Below are 27,039 nucleotides of genomic sequence, written 5' to 3' on the forward strand. Positions count from 1 at the left end.
CAAGGGTTTCCCCACATTGGGGTTTGTCCCTGGCTAGCGCCACATCTTGTGTACTCTTGTCTTGGCTTGTCTTCTGCGATTTATGTTTATGTCCTATATGCAATTTACTATTATGCTGATGTGATTGCTAATTTGGAAAAGATATTGAGCTAACTGTGAAAATTGAAATAAATTGCTCTAAGCATAAAACATACCTAAAATTAACATGGTATCAGAGCTGAGGTGAAGACAAAGCCCAAGCAAGAGTGAAAGAGCAATCACTGAAGACGGTTGGGAAAGGACAAAAGGTTCAATGGGTTCCTCATCCCCCTTCAAATTCACCAAGGGTGAAGTCGAAGCAGAGAATATTATCAGAATGGCGCAGCGAAAGCTTCTGATGGCCTACCTTAAGATCACTTCAATGGGAAGTCCGGATCTCAGGTTGGAATGAAAAACAGATGCCTTGTTTGTAATAAGTTCGGCCATTATGTGAAGGAGTGTCCGAGGTAGGGACACATCACTTGATGATGATAACAATCATTCCAGGGACATCTTCAATGATCAGAGGAATGACAGGTAATGCAGGTCATCAAGGAAATAGCTGACTCTTTAAGAAAGCAAGGAACCCCGGGTATGAAGAATCAAATATTGTTTCTGATAAGATAAAGAAGCGTTATCTTGTATTGGCCCTCTCCTTCAAACTCTTTGGGAATCTGGCTTATTGATTGTAGTGCTTCAAGGCACTTCATCGAACAGAAGGGTGCACTCTCTAATTTGGTAGAGATGGAAACAATTGTGGGATTATACTTGGAGTCAATGCCACCTATCCCGGAAAGGGTGTATGGAATGTTACCCCTCAATTGAACGAGGGTAACTCAATTCATTTACAAGAATCTCTTTTATGTACCTGATCGCAAGAAGAACCTAGTGTCCATTTCAGCAATGGAAGACAAAGGTTCCAGGGTTGGCATTTATCGATGGAAAGGTACGTGTTTGAAAATAGAATTTTCAAATATGCTTTTACTCATGGGTTCAGGGTTGGAAATTTGTATCAAGTTGCAGGAAGTCCATTGGGGACCATGTTAGTTGACACATCTCATCTACAGCACCGGAGGTCTATTATGGGGCCCTACTCGATGTGAGTCAGATGGTGACAGGGATGCCTGAATTCAAGAAGAGCATGAAGGTACGTGTTTGAGATGTACCGAAGGAAAATCTTACAAGGGGACCATTCCCCTCATGTAGCAGGTCCACAGATTTGGAACAACCTGAGGGGTTTGAGATTCATGATCAGGAATCTCATGTATGCAGGTGGAAGGAAGCCCTATATGGCTTGAAGCAAAACACCCCGGGCTTAATATGAGAGGATTGATAGTTGTTTGATGAAGATGAGATTCACTAAAAGTGAAGTCGATCCAAACCATTGCTTGAAGGTTGTGGATGATGGACCTCTCATACTGGCAACTTATGAGGACGACCTCTTTCTGACAAGTGCAAACCCTCTCATTTGCAAGAGTAAGAGGGAGTTGGATTCCAGATTTGGAATGGTGAACTGCAAGCTCGTGACTACCTTGATGGATCTTAACTTTCAGAAGTTATGTGGTAGTGATGCCAAACCTGATTTGGGAAATGCCTCTGAGTTTCATAAACTCATTCTAGCATTAATGTTCTTGCTGAACTCCCATCCGGATATATGTTTTGCAGTTAGCATGTTGAGCTCATATATGGATGAGCCTCACTGGATTGGTGCCAAGAATCTTCTGAGATATCTTCGGGGCACAATCTCTCATGGATTGAGATACACTACCAGAAATATGAAGTTGCACGATTATTCGAATGATAACTAGGCAGGCAGTGTGGAGGATCGCAAGAACACTTCTGGGTGTTGGTTCTCTTTAGGTTCTGCTCGATATCCTGGATGAGCAGGAAGCAGAAGACAGTTGCTTTGAACACCACTGAGACTGAATACATAGCTACAAGTATGACCTCGTGTGAAGCTGCCTAGTTGAGGAAGCTCTTCAGTGAGCTGTTTGACACATGATGGATACCATCGTGATCTTCTATGTCAACCAGAGGGGATTTGATTGTTGAGGAATCTCGTATTCTATGATTGCTCCGGCATATAGACATCAGGTACCACTTTATCTAGGATATGGTACATCGATGAGCAAGAAGGCTCCATCGCATTGAGACTGATGCGCAGGTCGCAAACATTCTGTCAAAGCCCCGGGGGAAAGGTCAAATTTGTGACTTTCCGAGAACAACTTGGAATCATTGAGGGACCCTCTTATGAGGGTCCTGTATGATGCATGCATTGAGGTCTAGGAGCTCTGGGGGGCTTGGGGTACTTCTTGGAGCAACAAGCGACCATAGGGTGACTCACCCTCCCCTAATGGTGCATTGTGTATAGGGTGAATGGTTCAGCGTTCCCCTATGATAACCCGTGGCAACTTATGGACAGGATGAGTGGTTCTCCTATCAAGGCATCCTACACATGCAGTCTGGGACTCATGGGAAGTACCTCTCATCCGACCAATGAGTAGGGAAATGGAGTTAGGGACCATAGTAGTACTATTAATGGACGCATCGTTGTATCTACCGTACTCCCTATGCTAGGATGACCTACACTGATCTGGGATCAGTGAGAGTGATATAGCTCACTCTCTTTTGATATTGATCTGGGATCAATGAAACTAACTTCGAGTCAGTATGAGTGGTTTGAGACACTCTCTTTTGATATTGATCTGGGATCAATGAAACTTACTTTGGGTCAGTAAGAGTGATATAACTCTCTTTTGGAACTGATCTAGGATCAGTAAGAATGGTATGACACACTCTCTTCATATGGGACTGAGACATTCTCGATCAATTATTCTTCTTGATGGTTTAGCAGAGCAGTGCAGGGCACTGATGGCAGAGATAGTACAGTTTGGCAAATGGATCAACGAATGGAATTCTCCCTAGTTGAGAGGAAGTGTTAAAATTGGCAACTAGGGCAAAACTACATGTGGGTCATCTGATTTATGGCAGTTGATATTTTCCTTGGATCCCTCTCATCGAGAGGTGTAGGATTGATTTAAAGATCATCCGATTCCGATAAGTATTCGTGGAGTTAATTCTTGTGTTATAAGACAATTCGTCAAGGTCGGCCAGCAACCAAATAACCCCCACATGTGCTCAACGTTTTAGTATAAAAGGAGGTGACTTGATAGTCATTTCTACATAGACTTCACTCTTGATTTCTCTCCACTTGTTCTAGGTTTTAGTGGCAAGAGAAATCTAGATGATGAAGCCCTAGACGTAGGAGGAAAGGAGACTATGGGAGCTGCCCTAGAGATGATGCCCTAGCAAGAAAAATGCAGTCCTGAGGAGGATGCCCTAGCTGCAGTCTGCCCTAATCCAAGAAGACACAGTGATGTTGTGAAGGAGATAGCCCTAAGTTGGAGGCAAGAAAACTTTGTCTTAGCCACAGCAAAGGAGAGCTGAACAGCATGGTTATAGAGGCTTGTTTCATGATCTTTTGGAGGGTAGAGTTTGTTGTAAGGGAGGCCGAGATTACTCCCTAAAGGGCCGAGACAAGGAAAGGTTGTTGCAGCCTACGTGGAGGAGTTCTTAAGTGTCTGACTCATGGTGACGGGTTGTGTAGGTTGTTGTGGGTAAGCCACAAGCCCTACGAGCAATTTAGAGGGCAACGTAAGGTGTTTTGAATGGGTTGTAGGTGGTAGCGGAGGTCTGTGGTAGGCCGCAGGCCTAGCCACTCCAAAACAGGCCAACGTTGAAGTGTTAGCGGTTGCCATATGCCCAGAACAACAGCATGTGGAGGCGGCTATCTACCTTGAATAGGCCGTAGTTTATTGAGGTTGTTCAAGGTATGTTTTGGGCATGATTGTTGGGTTGTTGTAGGTTACAATGGGACAGCAACAATGGCATAGCACATTGGGACATCAGCTATGACATGGTGCAGCGAGGGCACAATGGGACAGCAGCAACAGCAAGGTGCAACAAACACATGGTAGCAAGCATGGTGCTGCAAGCACATTGGGACAGCAGTATGGTAAGCAAGGTACAGCAAGCACATGGTGGCAAGCATGGTGCAGCAAGCACATGGGACAACAATGGCAAGCATGATGCTGCAAGCACATGGGACAGCAGTATGGCAATAGCTTGCCACATGGGACAGCAGTGTGGCAACATGGTGCAGCAATGGCACATGGGACAGCAATGGTACATGATGCAATACAGTGATGGGTACAATCATGATTGGTGAAGCTTGATGAGATGCAGCATAGTGATGATGGGTGCAGCGTGGTGTAGCACAGTAAGGTGCAGCATGATGAAGAGGAGCAGCACGATGATAGGTGCAGCATGGTGATGAAGTCACCTGGGAGAATGAGTTGAAGCAGCGTGTCTTCAACTGAGTTCAGCTACCTCATGTATCATCTATTTAGAGATGATCTATGCTCTTACTTAGATAAGTCAAAGTTCTAACTTTTGTTGTATATGTACTATCTCTCTCTCTATGTTGAACTATTGAAGAACATAGAAGAAAAATTGATCAAGAGTTTCCCCACATTGGGGTTTGTTCCTGGCTAGCGCCACATCTTGTGTCCTCTTGTTTTGGTTTGTCTTCTGCGATTTATGTTTATCTGGAAAAGATATTGAGCTAACTATGAAAAATGAAATAAATTGCTCTAAGCATAGAACATACCTAAAATTAACATCTTGTCACTTAGTTAACTCAATAAATTCGAGTTGGAGACACTTGAGTTCAATTCTACATGATTTATTGCTAATTTGTAGTAATCTATTTCAGTTAATTTGAGTTATTGTCAATGTAACTAATTCTCACTGTCAAAAAAAACGAGTGGAGGTCTAATTAAGGGCATGTAACTTTTTCACAGAGTGATCATCCAACTAATTGATCAATCAACCCAAAATAATTGTTGCATGCAGAGAATTTGAGTTACCCAGTTGAGCTTGGAGTTCAAGCGCAGTGTACTATCAATTGTAAATTATTCCAAGTTGTACAGGTCATGCATGCAATCAGAGAAGGACCTAAAGGAACTGTGCAATCCAAATTGAGGAATTTCCTAAATAATAGGGGCTAATTCCTTGAGGAACAACGCAAGGAAATAGGAGCTTGAAGGCTCGAAATTTTGGCTAAGTATTGGCCAAGGTCAGTCACGCAGGCAGAGGATAGAAGATACAAGTGCAGGTTGAGCTCAAGCTTGAGAAGAGCATATTGTATTAATCTGGATTCTTTGATTAACGCAATACAGATAGTAAGGGGTTTGAGCAGTTGCTTTCCCCTAGATAAATCTGTGTATGTGTTTTGAATCTTGATGCATGTTAATGATTTGTGTTCTTGATCATGAATTTACTTTCGCAAATCAGTAGAGTAGCTTCTATTCTGTCAGGCCAGGAGTAACTCCAGTTTGGCAGAAAACTGATACAATTTATTTCATTAGGTAGCTATTGTTATATACAAAGAATGTGACTGCTCAGTTCATCTTCTGATGACTGTTCACATTCCAAATTCACCCAATCTCAGAGGATTAGGTGTCAACATTCCCCCCCTTAATCTGAAGGGATGTTGGTGAGTCCAAGCATCGTTATGAATCTTTCAAGCTTTTCTCTTCCAAGCGCTTTGGTGAAGATGTCTGCAATTTGCTCATTTGTGGAACAATGACGGAGATGGATTGTTTTGGCCTCAACATGATGTCGGATCAGATGATATTTAGTATTGATGTGCTTTGTACGATCATGGAACTTTGGGTTCTTGGCCAACTTTATTGCAGAGGTGTTGTCAATCATGAGTGGAGTTGATTGTACTTGTTTTACCTGCAAATCTTCAAGAATTTTTCTGAGTCACACAATTTCTTTCGTTGCTTCAGCTGCTGCCACGTATTCTGCCTTTGTTGTGGAATCTGCTGGAACTGATTGTTTGCGTGATCTCCAAGAGACAGCTCCTGATCCAAGACTCATAGCATATCCTGAAGTAGATACCCCAATTTCTTTGTCTCCATCGAAGTCTGAATCAGAGTATCCAATCAAGCTGAAGTCATCCACCTGTGTATACTTGATTCCAAGGTCTTGAGTTCCGTTCAAGTACCTTAGAATTCTTTTTGCAGCAGACCAATGTCCCTCACAAGGCTTTTGCATAAACCTGGAGAGGATTCCAACAGCAAATGAAATGTCTGGTCTGGTAGTAGTGAGGTAGATGAGACTTCCTACAAGTTGTCTATACTTTGTTGCATCCTCAAATTCCTTTCTTTCGATAGATGTGAGCTTTAAGTTTTGTTCCATTGGAGTAGAAAGAGGATTGCACTCTATCATGCCAAATCTGTTTACCAAATCTCCAATGTATTTCTTTTGAGAAAGAAATATGGATTTTGGATGTTGGGTTACTTCAATGCCAAGATAGTAATGAACATAGCCCAAATCAGTCATTTCAAAACTTTTCCCCAATTCCTTCTTTATGGATGCAATGTAGCTTTCATTATTCCCTGTCATTAAAAGATCATCTACATATACCACAAGATATACAATTGTTTTGCCAACTTTCTTGACAAATAAAGTTGCATCATCAAGATCGAAATGATTGAAGTTGAGTTTCAGAAGATGCTCAGTTAGTTTTTCATACCAGGCTCGCGGTGCTTGTTTGAGGCCATACAAGGACTTCACAAGTTTGCATACTTTTTGTTCATGTCCTTTCACAGCAAATCCTTCAGGCTGGGACATAAAAACATTCTCTTTTAGATCTCCATTCAAGAAAGCAGTTTTTACATCCATTTGATGGACTTTCCAACCGTTCTGAGCTGCTAGTGCAAAGAGTGTCCGGATGGTGGCCCATTTTGCTGTGGGGGCAAAAGTTTCCTCATAATCGACCCCTTACTTCTGTGCAAAACCTTTTGCCACAAGCCTAGCTTTGTGCTTGTCAAGTGAGCCATCAGCTTTGTACTTGTTCTTGTAGACCCACTTGTAGCCAATTGGTTTGGTTCCAAATGGAGGATCAACTAGCTTCCAAGTGCCATTCTTTATGAGGGCATCATACTCCTTTTGCATCGCTTCTTTCCATTCATCATGAGAAGCAGCTTCTTTGAAGGAAGTTGGTTCAAAATTTGTAGACAAGTTCAATTCACAATCATAAGTAACATCCATATCAACAGGTGGATTAGAGTCATCTACATCACCTCCATTTTGTCGATTTGAATTTCTGGTTCCTGTTTTTCCAATTTCATCAGGATGAACACTTTCAAGTGTCTTTGTCAGCCAATTTGGGGGACCTTTCTGAGATGGTCCAGGCTGCTCTATTGATTGAGTTGGGACTGAATCAAGATTGAGTCTGCCAATTCTATCAATTACATCACTTAAAGCATCATCCGTTGTTGGAGTTTCATTCGGGGGAGAGTGTTCTTCAGAAGAAGATTCCACATGTTGATCTAGTATAGGAATCCCCCCTTCAAGATGTGGAATCTGATTATCAAATTCTTGAAATGATTTCGTTTTTGCGAATCTATCCAAGCGATCAAGTTGCCGCTCAACAACATTGTCAGATTTGGATGATTCAAGAAAAATTACATCTCTAGATACGACAAACTTTTTATTTACTTCATCATAGAGGCGGTATGCTTTGGAGGTGTTTGAATACCCCAGGAAGATACACTTACGACTTCTAGCACCAAGTTTGTTTCTATGTACCTTTGGTATCAAAGCATAACAGGTGGAACCAAAGATCCTGAGATGTTTTACCGAAGGAACATGTCCATACCACAATTCATAAGGAGTCTTGTTTCTTATAGCATTAGATGGACATCTATTCTTTATATACGCAGCACATAGAACAGCATCAGCCCAAAACATTATCTTTATATTTTTGAAGAAAAGCATGGATCGTACCATATTCAAGATTGTTCTATTCATTCTTTCAGCTACACCATTCTGTTGGGGATTATAAGGCACAGTTGTTTGATGTTTGATCCCATGTTGGCGAAGATAGTTTTCAAATTCATTTGATGTATATTCTTTTCCATTATCAGTGCGAATAGACCCAATATGAGATTGTGCATCATTTTCAATCCATTTATGAAAATTCTTGAATGTTTGAAAGGCATCAGATTTGTTCTTCAATAAATAAACCCAACACATTCTGGTGTAAGAATCAATAAATGTCATGATATATTTATTTCCATTTGCAGAAGGAACAGGCATTGGACCACATAAATCTGAATGAATGAGTTCAAGCTTCCTATGTGCTCTTGAATGTGAATCATGAAAAGACTGTTTGCTATGCTTTCCTAGAATGCAAGCATCACATTGCTTATGTTTCCTAGGAATTGTAGGCAAACCAGCAACACCATTTTTCTTCAATAAGCGGAGACTGTCATAGTTTAAATGTCCAAATCTAGCATGCCATAATAAACTTGATGGAAGTGTACCTTCTTCATGATGAGAAATATATGAGAAATGTTGTGCATGAGCAGAGGTTCCTTGCAGTTTGAGAAGCCTTTCTTCTTCTATTCCCCTCATGACAAGTGAGTGGTCAGATGCTTTTCTTACCTCAAGCTTGCCATCAAACATATGAATGGAGTGACCTTGTTGGCGGATGTGGACCAAGGACAGCAAGTTTCTTTTGAGCTGTGGGAGATATAGAACATGATCCAGAAGAAAGTCTAGAAGACCAGGCAGTTTAAGCCTGATTGTGCCAAGCCCTGATGGCTTGATTTTTGACTGATCTGCAAAGTATACTGCTCCATCAACATTGTCAGTGAAATCTTCAAAAAAATCTTTTCTGAGTCATATGACAGGTTGCTCCTGAATCAAGCAACCAATCATTTTTCGAAGAAGCAAGTGAAGCATTAAACACATCTTCATTTACTCCAATGTTACATTGTGCCTCAATATAGTAAGCGGATTCAGGTGCTTTACCTTTGTCTGTATCATCAGTTTTACCTTTCTGTTGGTTTCTTTTCTGCTCAAGTTTGTCCCATGGTAGCTTGCATGTAGAAGCATCATGTGATCCATTTCTTTTGCAGCGAATGCAGTGTAAGTCTGCCTTTTCTCCTTGAGAATGTCTGCCCCCCCTGCCTCTGGAGTATCGTCCTCTTCCTCTTCATCCACCTCTTCCTCTTATAGAATCTTGAGCAGGATGCTTTTCTTTATGAGCAAGGCACACAGTCTCTTCAGAAGATTCAGGGGCTGCCTTCTTTCCAAAGGCTTTCTCTCTTTCAGCAAACTTTTTCACAAGAGAGTCAAAGGTTATATCTTTAAGATTTCCATTTGCTTGTAAAGACTCAAGATAATTGGAGTAGGTAGGATAGAGTGCCTTGAGAAAAGCAATAAGAGGGATATCCAGCTCAACCTTAGTGGATTTGATATCATGCATTATAGACTTTACTTCAGATGCAAGAGCAAGAGGATCATTATTTTTCAGTTCAAGAGTGAAGAGTTTAATCATGAGCTGAACAACTTCAAGTGCAGAATGTGAGTCATAGAGTTCTTTCAGCTTTTGTAAAGCTTCAAAGGCAGTTGAATATGATGAAATATGGCGACTCACCTCTTCATTTACAGATGTTGTGATTAATGCATAGGCTTTGTTGTTCTTGTTTTCCCAAATGACGAGCTCTTTGTCTGATGTAGGCTGCACTAGGTCATTGTCTGCTTCTCCGACACACACTCCTTTCCACAACTCATTGAAGATGAGGGTGTGTTTTATCATCTGGGACAATTCAGGATAGTTCTCCTTGCCAGTGAGAACTATTCCTACCATAGAGATGATTGAATGCATTCTATAAAAAATACTTCTGCTAATAAAAAAAACTTCCGCTAATATACAGTGAAATTGTACTCAAAAGATTTCTGTGGGAAATAACTTTTGTTGTTTAAAAATAATCAGTCATTCACCGCGAGCTCTACAAAGTTGGAGCAGCAACGGTATTAACCGCGAGCTCTACAAAGTTGGAGCAGCAACAGTATTACAATTTCAAAGTTCACTGAAAAGATAAAAAAAATCACCATAAATCCCTTTGATTCTCTAGACCAGTAATAAAAATATGGCAGCGTTAAAGTGCAGACATTCTCTCCAGATTTCACAAGAAAGGATGACAGGCGGGAGCTCTGTTTTCTTGACTAATTGCTGCCATTAAATGATAAAATCTATGTTCAAAGAGTTTGAAGAGTATTTCATTCAGAAAAGACTAAAACCAATCGATCAGCACATCATTATTCGAAAATTTGCTTTTGCATTGGCAGAAGCATGTCGCCCTTGGCAGAAAAATCACAATGAAAAAACAAGTTTTCACACGCATTTACATATATGAACAGTTATATGATTTAAATGCGTTGTTCAAAAAATATACCAATCGATATATTGAGTCTCATTTTCACACGCATTTACATAGGCTCAACTTTTTCACACGCATTTACACGCAGGCAACATTCTTGATTGCGGGATGATGGAGCAGCTACTGTACATGAGTCAAGAATTCACGCTTTCTATCCCTCGATTTAAATGCGCTGTTCAAATAAATATACCAATCGATGCCAGGTAGAGGATCCAGAGAATCGCGCAGAGGCCGATGAAAGTCCCGACCAATCCCACTACTGTGAATGCCACCATTCCTTTCGAAACCTTTCGCCGCGGTGGAGCTGGACTAGCCGGTTGCTGAGACGGAGATGCAGGAGGTACAGGAGTCGGAGGGTCATAGCATGGCTGGCAAACGTCCTGCGATTCGCCACAAGAACTCAAACCGGGTAACACACCGCACTTAAAACATGCTCACAATCACGCTTCCAGCAGTGAAGTGGCCGAGAGCATTCGCTCCTTTGCGGATTCCATTGTGAAGCTGAAGCAAATGGAGGTGGTTTGAGGGTACGCAGAGTGTGCAGAAGCTCGTATTCACCGTTCAGACAGATGGAGGGTAAGACGAGATCACAGCTATTGAGTGAGGACAAGGTATGACCCTGCTGACTCTACGACAGAACAAATCTGTTACAAACGGATGCACAATAGCAGAAAACGTATATCATTCAGGCGTTAACCAAGCAATCAAGGAGGAGCGGTCAGTGATACACAAGACAGGCCATGACAGATGCGTTGATTATGGACAGAGCCCAGTGGCGCAGGAATATGGAACGGTTTTGGATTCTGAGCGCATTCAAATGAACAGGGCGCAAAAAATCATAAATAGAATATGTCAGGGCAGATGGAACAGATCAGGAGTTACAAAGACATAAAGGGTAAACAGGGAGCTGGCTCTGATACCATGTCAGGCCAGGAGTAACTCCAGTTTGGCAAAAAACTGATACAATTTATTTCATTAGGTAGCTATTGTTATATACAAAGAATGTGACTGCTCAGTTCATCTTCTGATGACTGTTCACATTCCAAATTCACCCAATCTCAGAGGATTAGGTGTCAACATATTCTCGTGATTTAGAAAATAATTTTATAAGCAGTTTAGAATCTACACATTAATTTCTACAAAACCCACTGAATTCTTCTTCCTGTAGAATCTTCAATTTATGAATTCCAAGAACAAGACCCTTAACCTAAGAACCTTTCCAAGACCAAGTCACAAGGCTTCCTTGAATCATCTCTTCTTCCTCTTCAAGTCAATACTAGTCAAACTCACTTCTGCACCTCTGGTTTCAGCTTCTCTAGAATTTCAGCCTCTTTTTACAGACCTGTAATTTTCAGCCTACCTGCAACTATCAAGATGTCACACGTGTGAGGTTGATTGGGCAGATTTATGTGGCTCTTCTCCTTCACTATGCTTGCACACTTCTCTTGGTGACTTCAGCTAGTAGTGATGTTCTTTTCTTGACCTTTATCTCGGTTCCTTAGAGGACTGATGTAACCCTACTGCAGAAACCCTAACTGCAGTCACACGTGTGGGAGGAGAGACCCAAAAACAACACAAAATCCTTCGATCTTCTTCTCCTTCTCTTCGTTGCTTAAGAGGTTATCTTCCTTCCTTTCTCACACTTCTTTCTTCTTCGTGGATGCTTGATGGATGATACTCCAAGTGAGGCCGAGTCCTCCTTTATATAGTGATCTCTCCATGCAAATGAGCCAACTTGTCCTCATGCCTAGGGGCCAACATCTTCTTCTAGAATGATCCATATCTTCTTTGGAAGTCTCACTTGTTTGAGTACTTGTGACAAGGTCTTGGAGGGCCTTTTGACTCTTGTAATGACTCAAATAAATATGTAACATGCCCAAGAAGGGTCTCTCATACATGACAGACTCAGTTGACTTTATGACTTAATGACCAATCCTAAGAGCTCACAATGGGAGCTCGATATATCTAAAAATAAAATTCCTTGAGCATGAAACCCATGACTCAAGCATAACAGAAACAATTTTATTTTTCTTCTTTACATCAATTACATAAAATCATGATTACACATGTCATTATGAAGACCGAATCTAGTTACATATTTCAACAGAAACAACGGTTCTTTGTTGCATGGCCTTGTTGTACGTACTATGTCACAGCCATACGACCCTACTGTATGGATTTTCTGTGACTATATGATCTGTACAGTACTGTCCATATGACAGTGCTAACTTATATATGCTTGTACAAGATTGTTCCATATGACTGCACGTAACAGTGCGCTGCCCAGAAACCCCAGAAACACCTCTTTCCTAGCAGCCTCCACTCTCTCTCTCTCTCTATCTTTCAATCACCCAATGTTATCCACTACTTATGTGTGTTGAAACTTGAAACCTCTAACTTGCCTTGTCTCTATACTTTTAGCCGAGATTCTACTTTTAAGGTTACTCCTAGTTTAAGTCATGCACGAGAAACACTTTCAGACTCAGCTGCTAAATATAAAAACTCTCATTTTTTTTACTGAAGTGAATTACAAAACAGAATTATTATTCCAAAACTAGAATTACTGTTTGAAAATATCTCAAACTATTTCTCACACATTCACACTGAAACTGTGCAGACGTTCTTGTCCAAGCTATAATTCTCAACCTTAACAACTCACTAGTCTGGTCAAAGAGCTCAATGAACTTTGTCTGGAATTGAGTGCCATTTGATTTTAATTTAAGATCATGCACTCAAAATGCATATTTTGTGCGGTCCTCCAGGAATTGCAACAGACTTTTGATGGAATGCAAAAGCAGAGAGCCATTGATATTGCAGACAAACTCACTATATTAGACCTAGTAGACCACTTAGAGAAAGAATCTAGGGACTGCTAAAGGAGCCTGCATGCATATAACAGGGATTACAAACTCGGATGAAGTAAATAAACTGTCAGAAGAGAACAGCTCAAGGGGATGCGCAGAAAAATTATATAAGCATTCGTGGAAGTTTGGTGACCCTACACTGGGTGAGTCCTTTTTGGACTCTAGTATGAGACTCGGAATGCTGGAGATGGTAGAAGAAGGGAAGGTTAATTCTTCGACAACCACAATATGATAACAGCTACTGGTAAAAGGGATGCAATTATCCCCATTTCAGTTTTAGGCTTAAGTAGAATTTTATTATCTGTTTTGTAAGAAGTGAACATCTTCAGTATGTAATGGAATGTTGTATGGAACTTAATTCCATTTTACTGTTTTGCAAGGGATTGAATACCCCCTCAGCTTTTTATGGTTTCTGTCCCACTGGGAAGGTTTTTGTAATACTTGTTTTGACATCAGTTATATCAACTGGTATGACAAAAGCAGACACGGAGAAGCTTGTATTCCCTGCAGTTTGGGGCCCTCCGGGTATAGCTGAAAGGATTTTACTGTTTCTGTAGTATCATCAAATTTATTTCCCCGCATTTCTGAGAAAATAAAATCCCCTCGCCCGCTCCCGGTAGAACAAAAAAGGAAAGAAGAAAAAAAGAACCCAGCCCCAGAAATTGCTGGAAAATGATAAAAATGATAAGTTTTGTTGTTACATGAAACCCTTTCAATTAAACGACCCATGGTTATTGGATTTATTATCATAAAGTTTGCAAATGTTGCACACAAAATATGATTAATCTATCATCGATATCTTGAAATGAGTTGAAACTCAAACCTTGGTATGGCCTCTGAGCACAATCTCATTACTTAAAGGCACCCTGAAATCGACAGCATCGTCTCCATCATCAGAATCACCGCTGGTTTCGTCGTCGCTTCCGCGTTTGGAAGGTCCAACCATTTGGTCAGTCTCCTCTCCCTTTTCTAAATATGAAGGCTTTGGAGGACCTATGGTCTCCTCGTTATCATGGTCATCGCTATACTGAGCAGGCGGTCTTGGAGGTCCTATCATGATCTCCGCCTCACCATCGTCATTGTCGTCTCTAACGAATTGGGGCGGCCTTGGAGGGCCTACAAATCTATCAGAATCCTCTTGTTCTGCCAAAATAGAGGGTGGAGGTCTTGGAGGACCAAGCTGTCGTCTGGGCCGTGGATCCTCTGGCCTTTTGGTGGCGGAGTGTATGGATTCCAAAGGGGCCTGTTTCTTCTCTTGTTTACCAAACGACAAAGGAAAACAGGCCCGCAGACCGTCCTGTACTTCTGCTTCATCGACAACACCCGGAGCCTCTTCCTGTTCATGAATTTTACATGTGAGCCCAATTCATCAATCCGTAGAAAAAACCAGAAATCTGTGCATAACCTAAAATCACAGAAAAAAATTCGTTATAGAAGATGGCATCAGAAGAAAAGAATTGTGACTGAAATCGCCTTACGTTTTTAAACCCCTCTTCGTCGTCTGAAGCCATGAATTGTCGAGAACTCACTGCTGCAAGCTTTGATGATGATGGATTTTCCCAGCCAAATGACTTCAAACAGAATAAATGTGAGTTTAGAGTTTAGCGGCATAAGTCAATTAGTCCGGCTCAACGCTTCAATAACCGCTCAAGCCATCGTTACATGGTATTGTTTTAAATATTATAGTGTACTTAAGGGAGTGGCGCTTGACTTATTAAAATTACTGTTTTTTTTAATATTGTTCCGAGTGTCTGAAACATGTGAATAAACAAAATAATTTAAACGAATATTTTATTTACTTGCGTAAACATATAAATTATAATTTATCTTCATTTATTTCAAAAAAAAAAAAAAAAAAAAAATACGCTGAAAATTTTTAATATATATTTTTTAATTAAAAAAATATTCCTAAAATTTAAGCTTTCTACGTAGAGTATCAATTTAAAAATAGAGGGTTAGCTTGGCTCTCATGGATGAGCCACGAGAACAGGGAGTTGCAGGTCAGAAGGTTCAAGTTTTTGCTCGGAGGATCGTATTACTGTAATACAATGCGTTGAATGGAACCAGGTCGATGTGAAGAGCGGGAGATGGTTTACGAAAGCGAGTCCGTCGACATAGAACCAGCGCTAGAAGACCTTCTCGCTTGCTGGGGTCATGATGTGTCCGAGAAAAATCTGCAACATTTCTTTCCGAATAGCGCAGCGAACTCACGTTTACTTGACGAGGCGGTGGGAGAAGGGGGTTTGAAAAAAGCGCTCAGGAAAGGGTCCCTGTAAAAAACCTTATTTTGAAAGGGCTGCTCCCCAGCCTGTCGAGGTCTACGTCCAATGAAGAGGTAGGAGGGGAGCCGAAAGGATCCGGAGAAGAGGGACAAGTGCGAAGACTGGCCTCAGCCTCTGGCGTTGGGGTAAAAAGGACAGTTGTGGAGGCGGATGAAGGCAACAGTGACCCTGTTGGAAGGCGAACTGAGCTGCTTGGGGCAGAAGAGGCAGATGCTCCTGTTAATCAGAATCCAGGAGAGGGAGAAGCCAAGAAGGAGGTTGTGGGTGGGAAGCGGAAGAAGAACAAACCTATCAGAAAAAAGGAGGAGCGCCCTAGCTGCGTTTTTGGAGTGGATATTCGTATAGATCAGGCGATGGAAGCCTCGGAAACCTTTTTAGTTGGCAGAGTTCATGGAAGAAAGTTCTCGGTAGACTACATCAAGGTTTGGGCTCAGTCAGAATGGAAAGAAGCACCGGGTCAGCCAGAAGAGATCAAGAATCTGGACAGAGGTTGGTTTTGCATTCGGTTTGGGCAAAAGGAGCATGTCGAATGGGTGCTGGAAAAGAACTGGAGCTTCGGGAAGAGGCCAATTTTATTCAGAAGATGGACGCCCCTGTTTGATGCCCAGAAAGAAAAAACGGTGGAGTCTCTAGTCTGGGTCAAATTACCGGGTCTCCCTATGCAATTCTGGACTGACTCGGCCTTCACTTCAATTGGTAATACCCTGGGGAAGTTTCTCGACATTGATAGATCATATTTACGAACACATGATTGGAGTGTTGCTCGTATCCTGGTAAGTCTAAACCCCAGAGAAGGTTTGGCGGATGCTATGAACCTGAAGTATCGAGGTCTAGAGTTTATTCAGACCCTGGACTATGAAAACCTCCCTTTCAGATGCCATCGTTGCCATAAATATGGACATCTGGCCCGGGAGTGTCCTCTCGGACACCGTCGTCGCCGAAGACAAAGGAGAAGTGGAAAAAATCTGGAGGCAAATCAGAAGGTGTTCACACAGGAAGAAGGGGCTCAGATCAAGGAGAGCGATCCTAAGGCAAACGCTCAGGGGTTGGTTCCGGAGCAAGTGGAGGAAGATGAACAGGAACAGCCTGGGTTTGCAGCAAGTGAGTCTATCTCAAACCCGATGACCTTCCTGGGACCCTCAGCAGTCTCTGAAAAGGCAGGGGTGGCTCAGGCGAGTTCACTTCTATCCCCTTCCTTCTCCTTATGCTCTTCTATTGCTTTATCTCAGTCATGTTGTGATGAGTCTGGTCCTTTCAGGCAGCTCTTGAATGATCTGCCGGACCTGAGGAAGGGTCAAGCCTCTTTAGATAGTGTTATCATGGCCATTCCTTCCTCTCCTAAGTTGACCTCTATTCCCATGGATGCTGTCTCATCTATCCCTCCTATTGTCTGGAGCCCTGAACCCCCCTATAATCTTAGACCTTTGGCCAACAGAAAGGGGAAAGGGCTTGCTGTGGGAGGTCTGGAGCTGGACATGGTGTCAGCAGGCCCGAGGAAGCTAAGAGGAAGGAAATCTAATCTGTCGAAGGCACAGTTGAAGGCTGTCATCGATATTGCTGACGGGAAGTAGATGTCTCTGCCAGGGGTGCTTAGAGCAAAGCGGCAACCCCCTGAGATTTTTTGATGATCATCTTATCCTACAATTGCAGGGGTCTAGCTAGTCTACCCAAAAATCTAGCTCTGAAGGAACTGGTCAGGTCCAACAAACCTGATATTATTCTTCTCCAAGAAACTCTGGGGAAGGGGGAAGAAGTTACAGGATGCCTCGTTAAGCTTCTTCCGGGCTGGAGCTTCCATGCCATAGATGCTAATGGTCATTCGGGAGGGGTGGCACTGGGTTTCAACGCGAAGGTACTTCGAGAGATCTCCTCTTGGGGATCAGAAAATGTCTTGGCTGTGGAACTATACTCCAACGAACTATGCATCCCTTTTCTTATTCTTAATGTCTATGGACCTGTTTTGGATCGGGAGAGGTTCTGGAACCCCTTCTTCGCTAAATCTTTTTTGACGCACCCAAATCTTATAATTGGAGGAGATCTAAATTTTTCTTTGGGGATGACAGAATCTTGGGGGGTCAGAGCCAGGGCAGATCCCCTTTCTGATTTCTTTCTAAATAAACTGGCCTCATCTCTCCTGGTGGATGTCTCCCCGCTTAAGTTGCGCCCGACGTGGAGGAATTGAAGAATAGGAGAAGAATGGATTGGGAAGAAACTTGATCGATTCCTTCTCTGTGAATCGCTGGCAGAAAATTTACAGGCTTTTAGACATTGGGTTGGGGAAGGTGGTCTCTCGGATCATTTCCCTGTCTTCCTGGAAGTGAAGGGAGCTTTCACTAAACCGGGCACTCCCTTTAAATTTAATGCCTCTTGGCTCTCGGATGCTTCTTTTATTAGCCTCTTCCATAACACTTGGAAGAAAGATGATCTCAATGAAGATGAGAGTCGCAGCAAGGTTTTTATGGATAATTTAAAAAGGATGAAGGTCGCCTCTAAGCATTGGGCCCTCCATAAGAAACTGAAGGAAGAAGAAACCCTGGAAAATGTTAACTCTGAGATTGCCCTCCTTGAAGACCCAGGTGGTAATGGCTATGGAACAGTAGAGTCTCGGGCTAGACTTCAAGAGTTGGAGATGGAAAGGAGGAGAATCCTCCAGCTCAGGGAGGAAAGTTGGCGCTTAAAAAGTAGAGCGATCTGGTTGCAGGTGGGGGACGATAACACCAAATTTTTTCAGAATTATGCTAAAGGAAGGAAAAACTCTAATACAATCTGGGAAATGAAGAAAGCTAATGGTGAACTGGCTCGCTCTTTTGAAGAGTTGGCCTCATTAGGGGTCAATTATTTCAAGAATCTCTTCAAAGCACCAGAGGAAGTTTCTATTGCAGAAGTTATAAGAGTCGCCCAGTTCTTTCCTAGGTTCATAGAGGAGGAAGGAAATGACTCCATCATGGAACCTGTTTCTAAGGAGGAGGTAGAAGACATTCTCAAATCAATGCAAAAGGACAAAAGCCTAGGCCCGGATGGCTGGACTGTCGAATTTTTCCAACACTTCTTTGAATTCATTGGAGATGAGTTAGTGGCAGTTGTGGAAGATTCCAGGCGTACAGGATCAATCTATCATCCCTTCAATGCCACCTTTCTAGCCCTCATTCCCAAATCTGATCTCCCGGGCTCTTTTGATGAATTCAGGCCCATTTCCCTGTGCACCTGTGTATACAAAATTATTGCAAAAGTTATTGCCTCCAGGCTAAAACCTTTCCTCTCCATGAACATTTCCCTGAGCAATTTGGCTTTCTAGATGGCAGACAAATTCATGAAGTAGTAGGAGTTGCTCAAGAAACTCTTCATAGTCTAAAAATTGGGAAAAAAAAAGGAGTCGTTGTGAAAATCGATTTGTCAAAGGCTTATGACAGAATCAACTGGATGTACCTTAGGCTTCTGTTAACTCATCTGGGTTTCAGGTATGATTTTGTGAGATGGGTTATGAGCTGTGTTTCTTCATCTTCCATAGTTGTCCTGATCAACGGAGCGGCCTCTAGTTTTTTTAGTCCTGAACGTGGCCTGCGTCAAGGTTGCCCACTCTCTCCCCTTTTGTTTCTGCTGGCAGCAGATGGCATCAGTCTTATGATTCATGACACAAAAAGACAGGGGACTCTCAAAGGTATTGAAGTAGCTGATAATTTTTGGGTCACTCACCTCCTCTTCGTGGATGACATAATTCTGTTCAGCAATGGAAGTCTCAAGGACTGTAGGACGCTCAAGAGGATCTTGGACCTTTTCCTGAAGGCTATTGGTCTCTGCATTAACGAGAGAAAATCCACACTCACATGCACAAGTTTGTCCAGAGAGTTGGTGTGCAGAGTGGAGTTGGTCCTAAATTTTGAAGTCAAATCGCTGGAGGATACTTTTAAATACCTGGGGTTCTTTCTAAAGCCTGATAATTACAGGATCAATGATTGGAAATGGATCCTTGCAAAAATCGAATCCAAACTGAAACATTGGAGTTTCAAGTGGCTTTCCAGGGCAGGTAGGCTAGTGTTAATAAAATATGTTCTGATGGCAGTTCTAGTCTATTGGGCTAGTCTGACATGGGTTCCCAAAGGAATCTTATCCTCAATTGACAAATTATGTAGCAGGTTTCTGTGGGCGGGGTCCAAGTCAGAGAAAGTTACCCCTTGGATTGCTTGGGATAAAGTGGCACGTCCTAAAGAGTGGGGAGGCTGGGGTATAAAAAATCTTGCTTGCTTCTCCCAATCTTTAGTAGCAAAGCTCGCCTGGAGGCTCATTTCCTTTGAGAACCTGTGGACCTCTGTTTCTAAAAGAAAATATATTGATCCTCTATCAACGCTAGATTGGATCAGATTGCCGCAAAAGACTTCCAAAAACTCCTCGGTGGTTTGGAAAGCTGTGGTCGCTTCTGTCAAAGTTATAGAGAAGGGTTTGGCTTGGAGTGTGGGGGATGGAACTCAGATCAGGCTGGGTAGAGACCCCTGGATAGGATGTACAGAGAGTTTTTCTCTATCTCAGGGGCTGGTTTCGGCTTTAAAAGATAGGGGACTCTACACTTTAAATCAGGTGGCTGATCCCTAGGTTTCCACCATATGGAGTCAAGGGTGGATTCAGGGAAGAGATTTACGTTTGGATGAAGAATGGCTGGAGGAATGGGACTTGTATAGAAGGGACCTACTCAACTCATCAGTCAGGCTCTCTGACTCTCTGGATGAACTTAGATGGGTCTTTGCCCAGAATGGGCTTTACTCTCCAAAGATGGGGTATAAATGGTTGATGTCTCAAAATGGGTGGGAGAATCTGGCTTGGTGGGTTAAACCGCTTTGGAAGTTAAAAGGGCCAGCTAAAACAAGACTGTTCTTCTGGTGTGTCCTGCTACAGAAAGTTCCTACTTGGGATTTTCTTCAAAGAAGAGGAAGGATTGGTCCTGGCTGGTGCCCCCTCTGTAAAGATAGTATCGAAACAGTTCAACACCTGTTCCTTTTATGCCCTTTTAACACTAGCCTATGGGCCGAAATGTTAAGGTTGCTCAAAATTCCTTTTAGATGGGAAGGGCAGGGGTTCTTGGAAGCTTGGCAGAGGTGGTGGAATGAAGCTACAAACGACAGAGAGAGATCCATTCCGCTTCTCATAACTTGGGGGACATGGCTTGCTAGGAATCAGGTCATTTTTAAGGATTCTGTCTTCCCGATTGGAAGACTGGCTGCAGAAGGAGCTGCTATTTATGATAGTATCCCTGTTCCGCAAGCTCCTCCTACTACCAGAGCTGTTCGTCAAGAATCTATTAGATATTCAATTCTGTGGGCTTATTTTGACGGGGCCTCTGACATTAATGGACGTTGCGGGGCTGGCTTGATTATTCATTTATCAAAGGAAAAGATTGTTAAAGCATCTGTTGGTCTTGGCCAGGGTTCCAATAACTTTGCTGAATTGAAAGCCTTACACTTCCTTCTTTGTTGGCTTATCCTTAGGAATGTGAGAGAAGTCCAGATTTTTGGGGATTCAATGAACATTGTGAAATGGTTTAATGGGACTCAACATTGCAGAAATTTCATCTTGCTTCCTCTACTTAAAGAAGTTTCTCATCTTAAATGTCACTTCACGGAGATTTCTCTTTGCCATATCTACAGGGAAAGGAACTATGAAGCTGATCGCCTTTCTAAAGAGGGTGTTGAACAAGATATGGGGTCGTGGTCAGTTTTGGAGGAAGAAAATGGGGTGATTCGACCACTCGAACAACCCATTTTTGTTTAAGCTTTTGTTTAACAGAAAACTGTTATTGTGTTTTGTACATAGTTTGAAACTGTTTCATTTTGTTTTTGCTACATTTTTTGAAGAACTTCTTCAGGTCTCCTGGGTTGTTTTCCTTTAAAAAGGAGGCCCGGGCCGCTGTGTAATCTCATTGTTTTTTCTTGAGTTCGAGAATCCTTCTAGTGCTTACTATGGATTCTCTGAGGACGTTGTTTGCCTCGCTGATCTTTCGGACTCTCAGCTTCTGTCTTTTATCATATCTCTTCTACGTGTTATCCTCTTTTGGATCCTGGGAGGTGTGCATGGACAGGACGGGTCGTTTTGCTTGTTTTGATGGTGAGACTAGTGTGCAAATACTTCGCATGCATGTATTGTCAACCAGTTGAGACTTTTCTTTCTCCCTATTATAAGGTGAAAAACGAGTCTTTCCGAAATGCTCAACATTTGCTTTGTAACTCTCTATGGTTAATAGATGGTTCGCTTTTTTCCTGTGGAAAAAAAAAAAAAAAAAAAAAAAACAAAACAAAAAACAAAAAACAAAAAACAAAACAAAAAACAAAAAACAAAAAACAAAAACAAAAACAAAAAACAAAACAAAACAAAACAAAAAAAACAAAACAAAACAAAAAAACAAAACAAAACAAAACAAAAAAACAAAACAAACCCAACCCAATTTAAAGATAAAATGGGAATTTTTTTATTTTTAAAATTATTTTTTGCCAAATTTTAATTAGAAGTGTTTATAAGGCATTCCATGGTGTTCGAAATTTCATGGACAAAAGTTTAGTCATCCTAAAGGCTTGTGTGGTTGAGCCTAAGTGTGATCCTCGTCTTCTTTAGATGTAAGGAAAGAGTGAAAACTTACATCTTTACAAACCATAGGTTAGCTTGTATTCGTGGATATAGATGTAAGGAAAGAGTGAAAACTTACATCCTTACAAACCATAGGTTAGCTTGCATTCGTGGATATAGATGTAAGGAAAGAATGAAAACTTACATCCGTACAAACCATAGGTTAGCTTGCATTCGTGGATATTAGTCAATGATGGTTATCTCCACTTTTGGTTTGACAATTAAATTATGATAGTGTATAAATAATAATAATAATAATTTAATCATAAATAAATTGTGAAGCATTTCTTTAATTTATAAATAAGATTTAGAAAAGAGTGCCTAGCATTTCTCAATCCCTTTCAATTGAAGAATTGAGTAAATTAGTAAATAATGTTATTTGGAATGACAAATTTAAGTTGGTAATTCTTGTTATGCCACATATATGTTGTTAGTAGATGACATTCTAATATTTTGTAAAGATTCAAGAATAGTGGTTAAGATGTTTAAAAGTAATTGTTGAGATATCCTATGTAACCACTAAAATGATAATAAGCATTGCAAAGTCAACAATATCTCTTTAGGATATATGTGATGTGGAAAGAAATTGTATCACTTATGTATTCTCTTACAATATTGTTAACTTAGAGGTAAGTTTGAAACATTTGGGCTTCCAACTAGAGGCCAATATATGAGACTAGTAACGGTTGGTAGTAGGCGTGATGAAAAAAAGGGGTGGCAAGAGTAGGAGGGTTCATTCTAGATCTCGAAGGAAGAGAGGAAATGCATTTGCTTAAGGTGGAGGGATAACATCTAATAACCAAGTTGAAGCACTAGCATTATATCAAAGATTGAGCCTAAGTATTATAGATGAATGAAAATATAGAAGCATACTTATTATTGGAGATTTATAAGGAGTAATTAAAGCAATGGTTGAAAGTCATAACAAGGCTCAATTTATGTTGTCACACGTATTCACCAATATAGCTAAAGAGATCAACAGATTTGAGAAGGTAAAGTTTTATCATGTACTCAAAGTTTTGCACAAAGAAACAAATGAATAAGAAAACAATGCTAGTAGGTTGAACTAAGGAGTGTTTTAATAGAAGCATAGGCAAACCATGGTCTTTATTTCCTAATGAAAGGTTAAAAATGGTAAAGGCATTAATTTAAAAAAAAAAAGGTAAGGTGGCAAGTCACACACATCTTGGAATAATTACTTAAGCAACAAGGATCAATGGGCATACATGCCAACCCAATAGCTAACACATTTGCATGAAGTCGCATTGACTCAAACCTTAGAGTTAGTGCATGAGTTTCCAATCATATGTTTGACAACCAAATTTGGCTCACCAAGGTGATATCCAAAATATTTGTAAAATATAGTGATGGACGAAGCTCTGAAAAACCTTGTGGCAGCTAGGTTTTTTCCCTAGCCGACCGATCCATACACATATTGTGCAAATCTCCCCATAGATTTTTATTGTATGACCCCTGCATACCAAATAATGGTGAATCTCCATGATTCAGTGAAGAAAATGGTATCTCTCGAAGGAATGGCAGTTGGTTCTGCAAACTCTGCCTCTCAAGCAAATCAAGCCAAGGTTCCTTACAGTGCTATGTTGAAATCTGAATAGGTTCTACTGACAATTCAAGAAGTGTATGCCTTCGATGTTCCCTTGTGGGATGAAGCCTTTATCTGTGATTTTTTTTTCAGAACAAGGTTTGGTATGTAGATTCAATGCATTTTGGCCACGGCTGACTAATCTCGACAAGTGGATTTTTGATTCGTGGAAACATCTATTGTCTTATGATTTGAATATTTACCCTCCAACTTGGTATTTTTTGTGTTGTCTTTGACAATCTTGAGGATAAGAATATTATTTGGTATTTTGGGCCCTAGTTTTGGGGAAGTGTTTGTCTCTTCATGCAGCTTGTGTCTCCTACTTTTGCTCTAGTCATAATGGCAATCTCCTTAGCTCCAGTTTGGGTAAGGTTCTTGAATCTTGCCCTACATCTTTGGAATCTCTCATTGTTAACTTCTACTGGAAATGCAATAGGGAAATTTTACTACCGTAGTTTAGAAACTGAGCATTTCCTCAAGACCTATGCTTGAATATGTGTGGAGATGGATTTTAATAAAGTTTTTCATGCTAAGATAAATCTAAAGGCGTCAGATTATGTATTATGGGTTCAAAAGCTTGGTTATGAAAATGTTTCATCCCAATGACGAGCATGTTATGAAACAGAGCATGCAATCAAGAATTGCCCCAAGCGAATGCAGAATAATAGTGTTTGTAAAAATAGTTGGAGGCCCAAATGGTGGGAAGGTTCTCAAATAGAACATTAAATTGTATACAAGGAAGAAGAGACCCAAACCAAGGAGGAAGTAAAATAAATTGAGGAAAAAGTGCATGTCAAAGAGGATTCATCGAAGGAAGTAAAAGACAGTAAGGAAGAAATGCATGTCAAAGTGAACCCAGTGAATTCAGAAACATATGAGGTTCAAGCCCAACAAATTCGTATGAATTCTAGATCCCGCAAAAACAGGTTGGAGATACAATTTCCTAAGCTGATCAGGCATACGAAAAATTTGATACAGACAACAAAGTCCATTCGTAGAAGAACAACTCCACAAAACCATTAGAAAACGCAGGCTGGAGTCAAGTTGGGAAAAAGGGAAAAAACATCTCACTAAGGAAAAAGGAAAACAAGAAGTCAGATAAAGTCAAATCGTTAAGTAGTAAGAAATAGAAAGCAAATGTATTTTGATCTTGGGGGTATTTTGGAAAATCTTTAGTTAGAAAGGGAATAGTTTTTTTGTGTGTTTGAAGTTCTCGCTTGAGGGTTTGGATTGAGTCTACATGTTCAATCTCAAACCCAGAAGGGATATTATCAATTTTGAAGAAATCTCAGCTTTCTTTTTTAATAAAACTTTTGTATATGTTTCTTTAATATGTGTGTGTGTGTAAAATTAAAGATATCCATTTAGGATAAATAAATATATATTGAATAAAGTGTGCAAAAAAATGATACGATATGAATTACAAATGAGGGTCTCGTATATATAGCTAGGCGAGTGTCATGTCATTGAGAGTCATATCTTTTAATTGGGGCATATCCTTTTATATGTCCTTTCATTAACTATAAGATATTATTCTCTCTCTCTCTCTCTCTCTCTCTCTCTCTCTCTATATATATATATATATATATATAACGCTCCCTTTATGAATGTTTTATCCTCATCACTTGTAATATATTTACCTGTTTTTTTTTATGTTGTCATGGTTAATGATATGAGGCGGTATGAATCTCTAAGTGTTGAGCAAAATTGTTGAATCGAAAAAATATCTAGCCATCCTAATTCAATCATTTGTGGTACATTGCATTTACACAAGGAGTTGTTATCATGAGACTTCATTGCCCTAATATCAATATTTTCAAAAGATAAGTCAATTGTTTTTGTCATGAGTGATATTGATACATTAATTATTTAAGATATCTACTCTTATGATTTAGATGTTGATAAGGTGTGTTTGTAGTGTGACTTTCCATTATCGTGCTTGTAGCACTTTCTTGGTTTATTTTTTGGTATAATTTATTCTTCACACATTGATCTTGCTTGGTTGGTTGTTGATTCTCCACTTGGAATTTCCATCATTTGCACCCCAACATCCAAGTATATATTACTTCAATTGGAGTGGCATCTTTCTAATTCATGATATTAATGGAGTTTATATTTGTTCCCTTCTCCTCAACTTCAGTTTTTTCACCTCATGACTTCGATACTTTTTTTCTGGATAAGTTGTTCTATTATGTTTTCCAATAACTATTTATCATTTTTAAGTTTATTTATTTATATAAGTAGATTTCGGTTATGGTTCCTTAGACGTGAAAGTTCTTTAGTTTCTAATTCATTGATTTTATCTTTAATGTTTCGATATTCAAGTTTGTCATTTTTTAATGCTCTAATTTCTTTGAGGAACTTTTGATTAAGGCTCTTTGAGTAAGAATTTTCTTCAACTTGTTTTTATAGGCCTTCTTTGAGTGCCTTCTAAAGATCTTACTTTTCTTGTTCTAATTTTTTAATTACTATGCTTCTTAGCCTTGGATCCCTTGACTTGTGTAAGTAATTTCTAATTGTGACCTTTGAAGCGAGAAATTTCCTCGTTTTTATCTATGAGAACTTTGTCAAAGTCTTTTTGCATCCTTAATATTAGCTTTTAATTTTCTCGAAGGATCACCTTCAAGATATATTTGAAGTCTTTTAACAATGGTATTATTGAATCTAACCTCATTGCAATGTCTTGGATAGTCATCATCGTATTCTTATAGGAAAATGTCGAAAATCTTTTCTCCATGTGTAAAATGAAGGTACCTAGTTTTTTAAACCTGGGAACTTGAGAATTATGTCAATTTCTTTTTTATATATAGTTGTAAAATTGAATAAACATGTATATTGACAACCATCATTGTTACTTAGAAGTCCTTAATTTCATATTGTCTCTTGTAATATTAAGTGTTTCTTTTTTTTCAATTATATGTGACTCTTGAATTAATAATTGATTGGCCAAATCGATTTTAATACAATTTTCCTCAATAATATTGTTGATAATGATATTAGTCTTATTTATTTGAATATTCTAATATTAATCTAATTAATCTAAAATACACAATTGGGCAACTTTTATAAGAGAATCTTCCTTTCTTCATTTCCAAATTATCCATTTTTTTATATTATTACTACTTTCACATTTTTATAAAAAATATAATTCCACTAATATGTATAATTTTTTATGACAATATTTTTTTTTCTTCATAAATTTTCTTTCCCATTTTATATATCACTTTTCTCTTTTAAAAGTTACTTTCAAAAGTATATATGTGTGTGTGAGTGGGAAAGAAAGAGATAAGTACTCTTTTAATTTTTGTATATATCTTTATCGTTTAAGTTTGTTTCTTAATTCTTTCATTATTTGAAAT

General features: G+C 40.0%; 1 protein-coding gene across 1 annotated transcript in view; it reads right to left on the bottom strand.

Annotated features, from left to right (window-relative positions):
- Nucleotides 1-14,841, bottom strand: part of LOC149185829 (Transducin/WD40 repeat-like superfamily protein) — a 193,863-nt gene extending 179,022 nt beyond the window's left edge. Inside the window, exons 1-2 of the mRNA XM_089410806.1 lie at nucleotides 14,665-14,841; nucleotides 14,010-14,522 (exon numbers count right to left, since the gene is read on the bottom strand). Of these exons, the coding sequence (XP_089266932.1) occupies nucleotides 14,010-14,522; nucleotides 14,665-14,697 (546 nt within the window). The 5' untranslated portion in view covers nucleotides 14,698-14,841. The remainder of the gene's footprint in view (nucleotides 1-14,009; nucleotides 14,523-14,664) is intronic.
- Between the last annotated feature and the right edge of the window lie 12,198 nt (nucleotides 14,842-27,039).

This window comes from Pinus tabuliformis, chromosome 3_1 (assembly GCF_031772625.1).
Source record: "Pinus tabuliformis cultivar Carrire ecotype Pingquan chromosome 3_1, CPIR1, whole genome shotgun sequence".
In the NCBI taxonomy this organism is placed as follows: Eukaryota; Viridiplantae; Streptophyta; class Pinopsida; order Pinales; family Pinaceae; genus Pinus; species Pinus tabuliformis.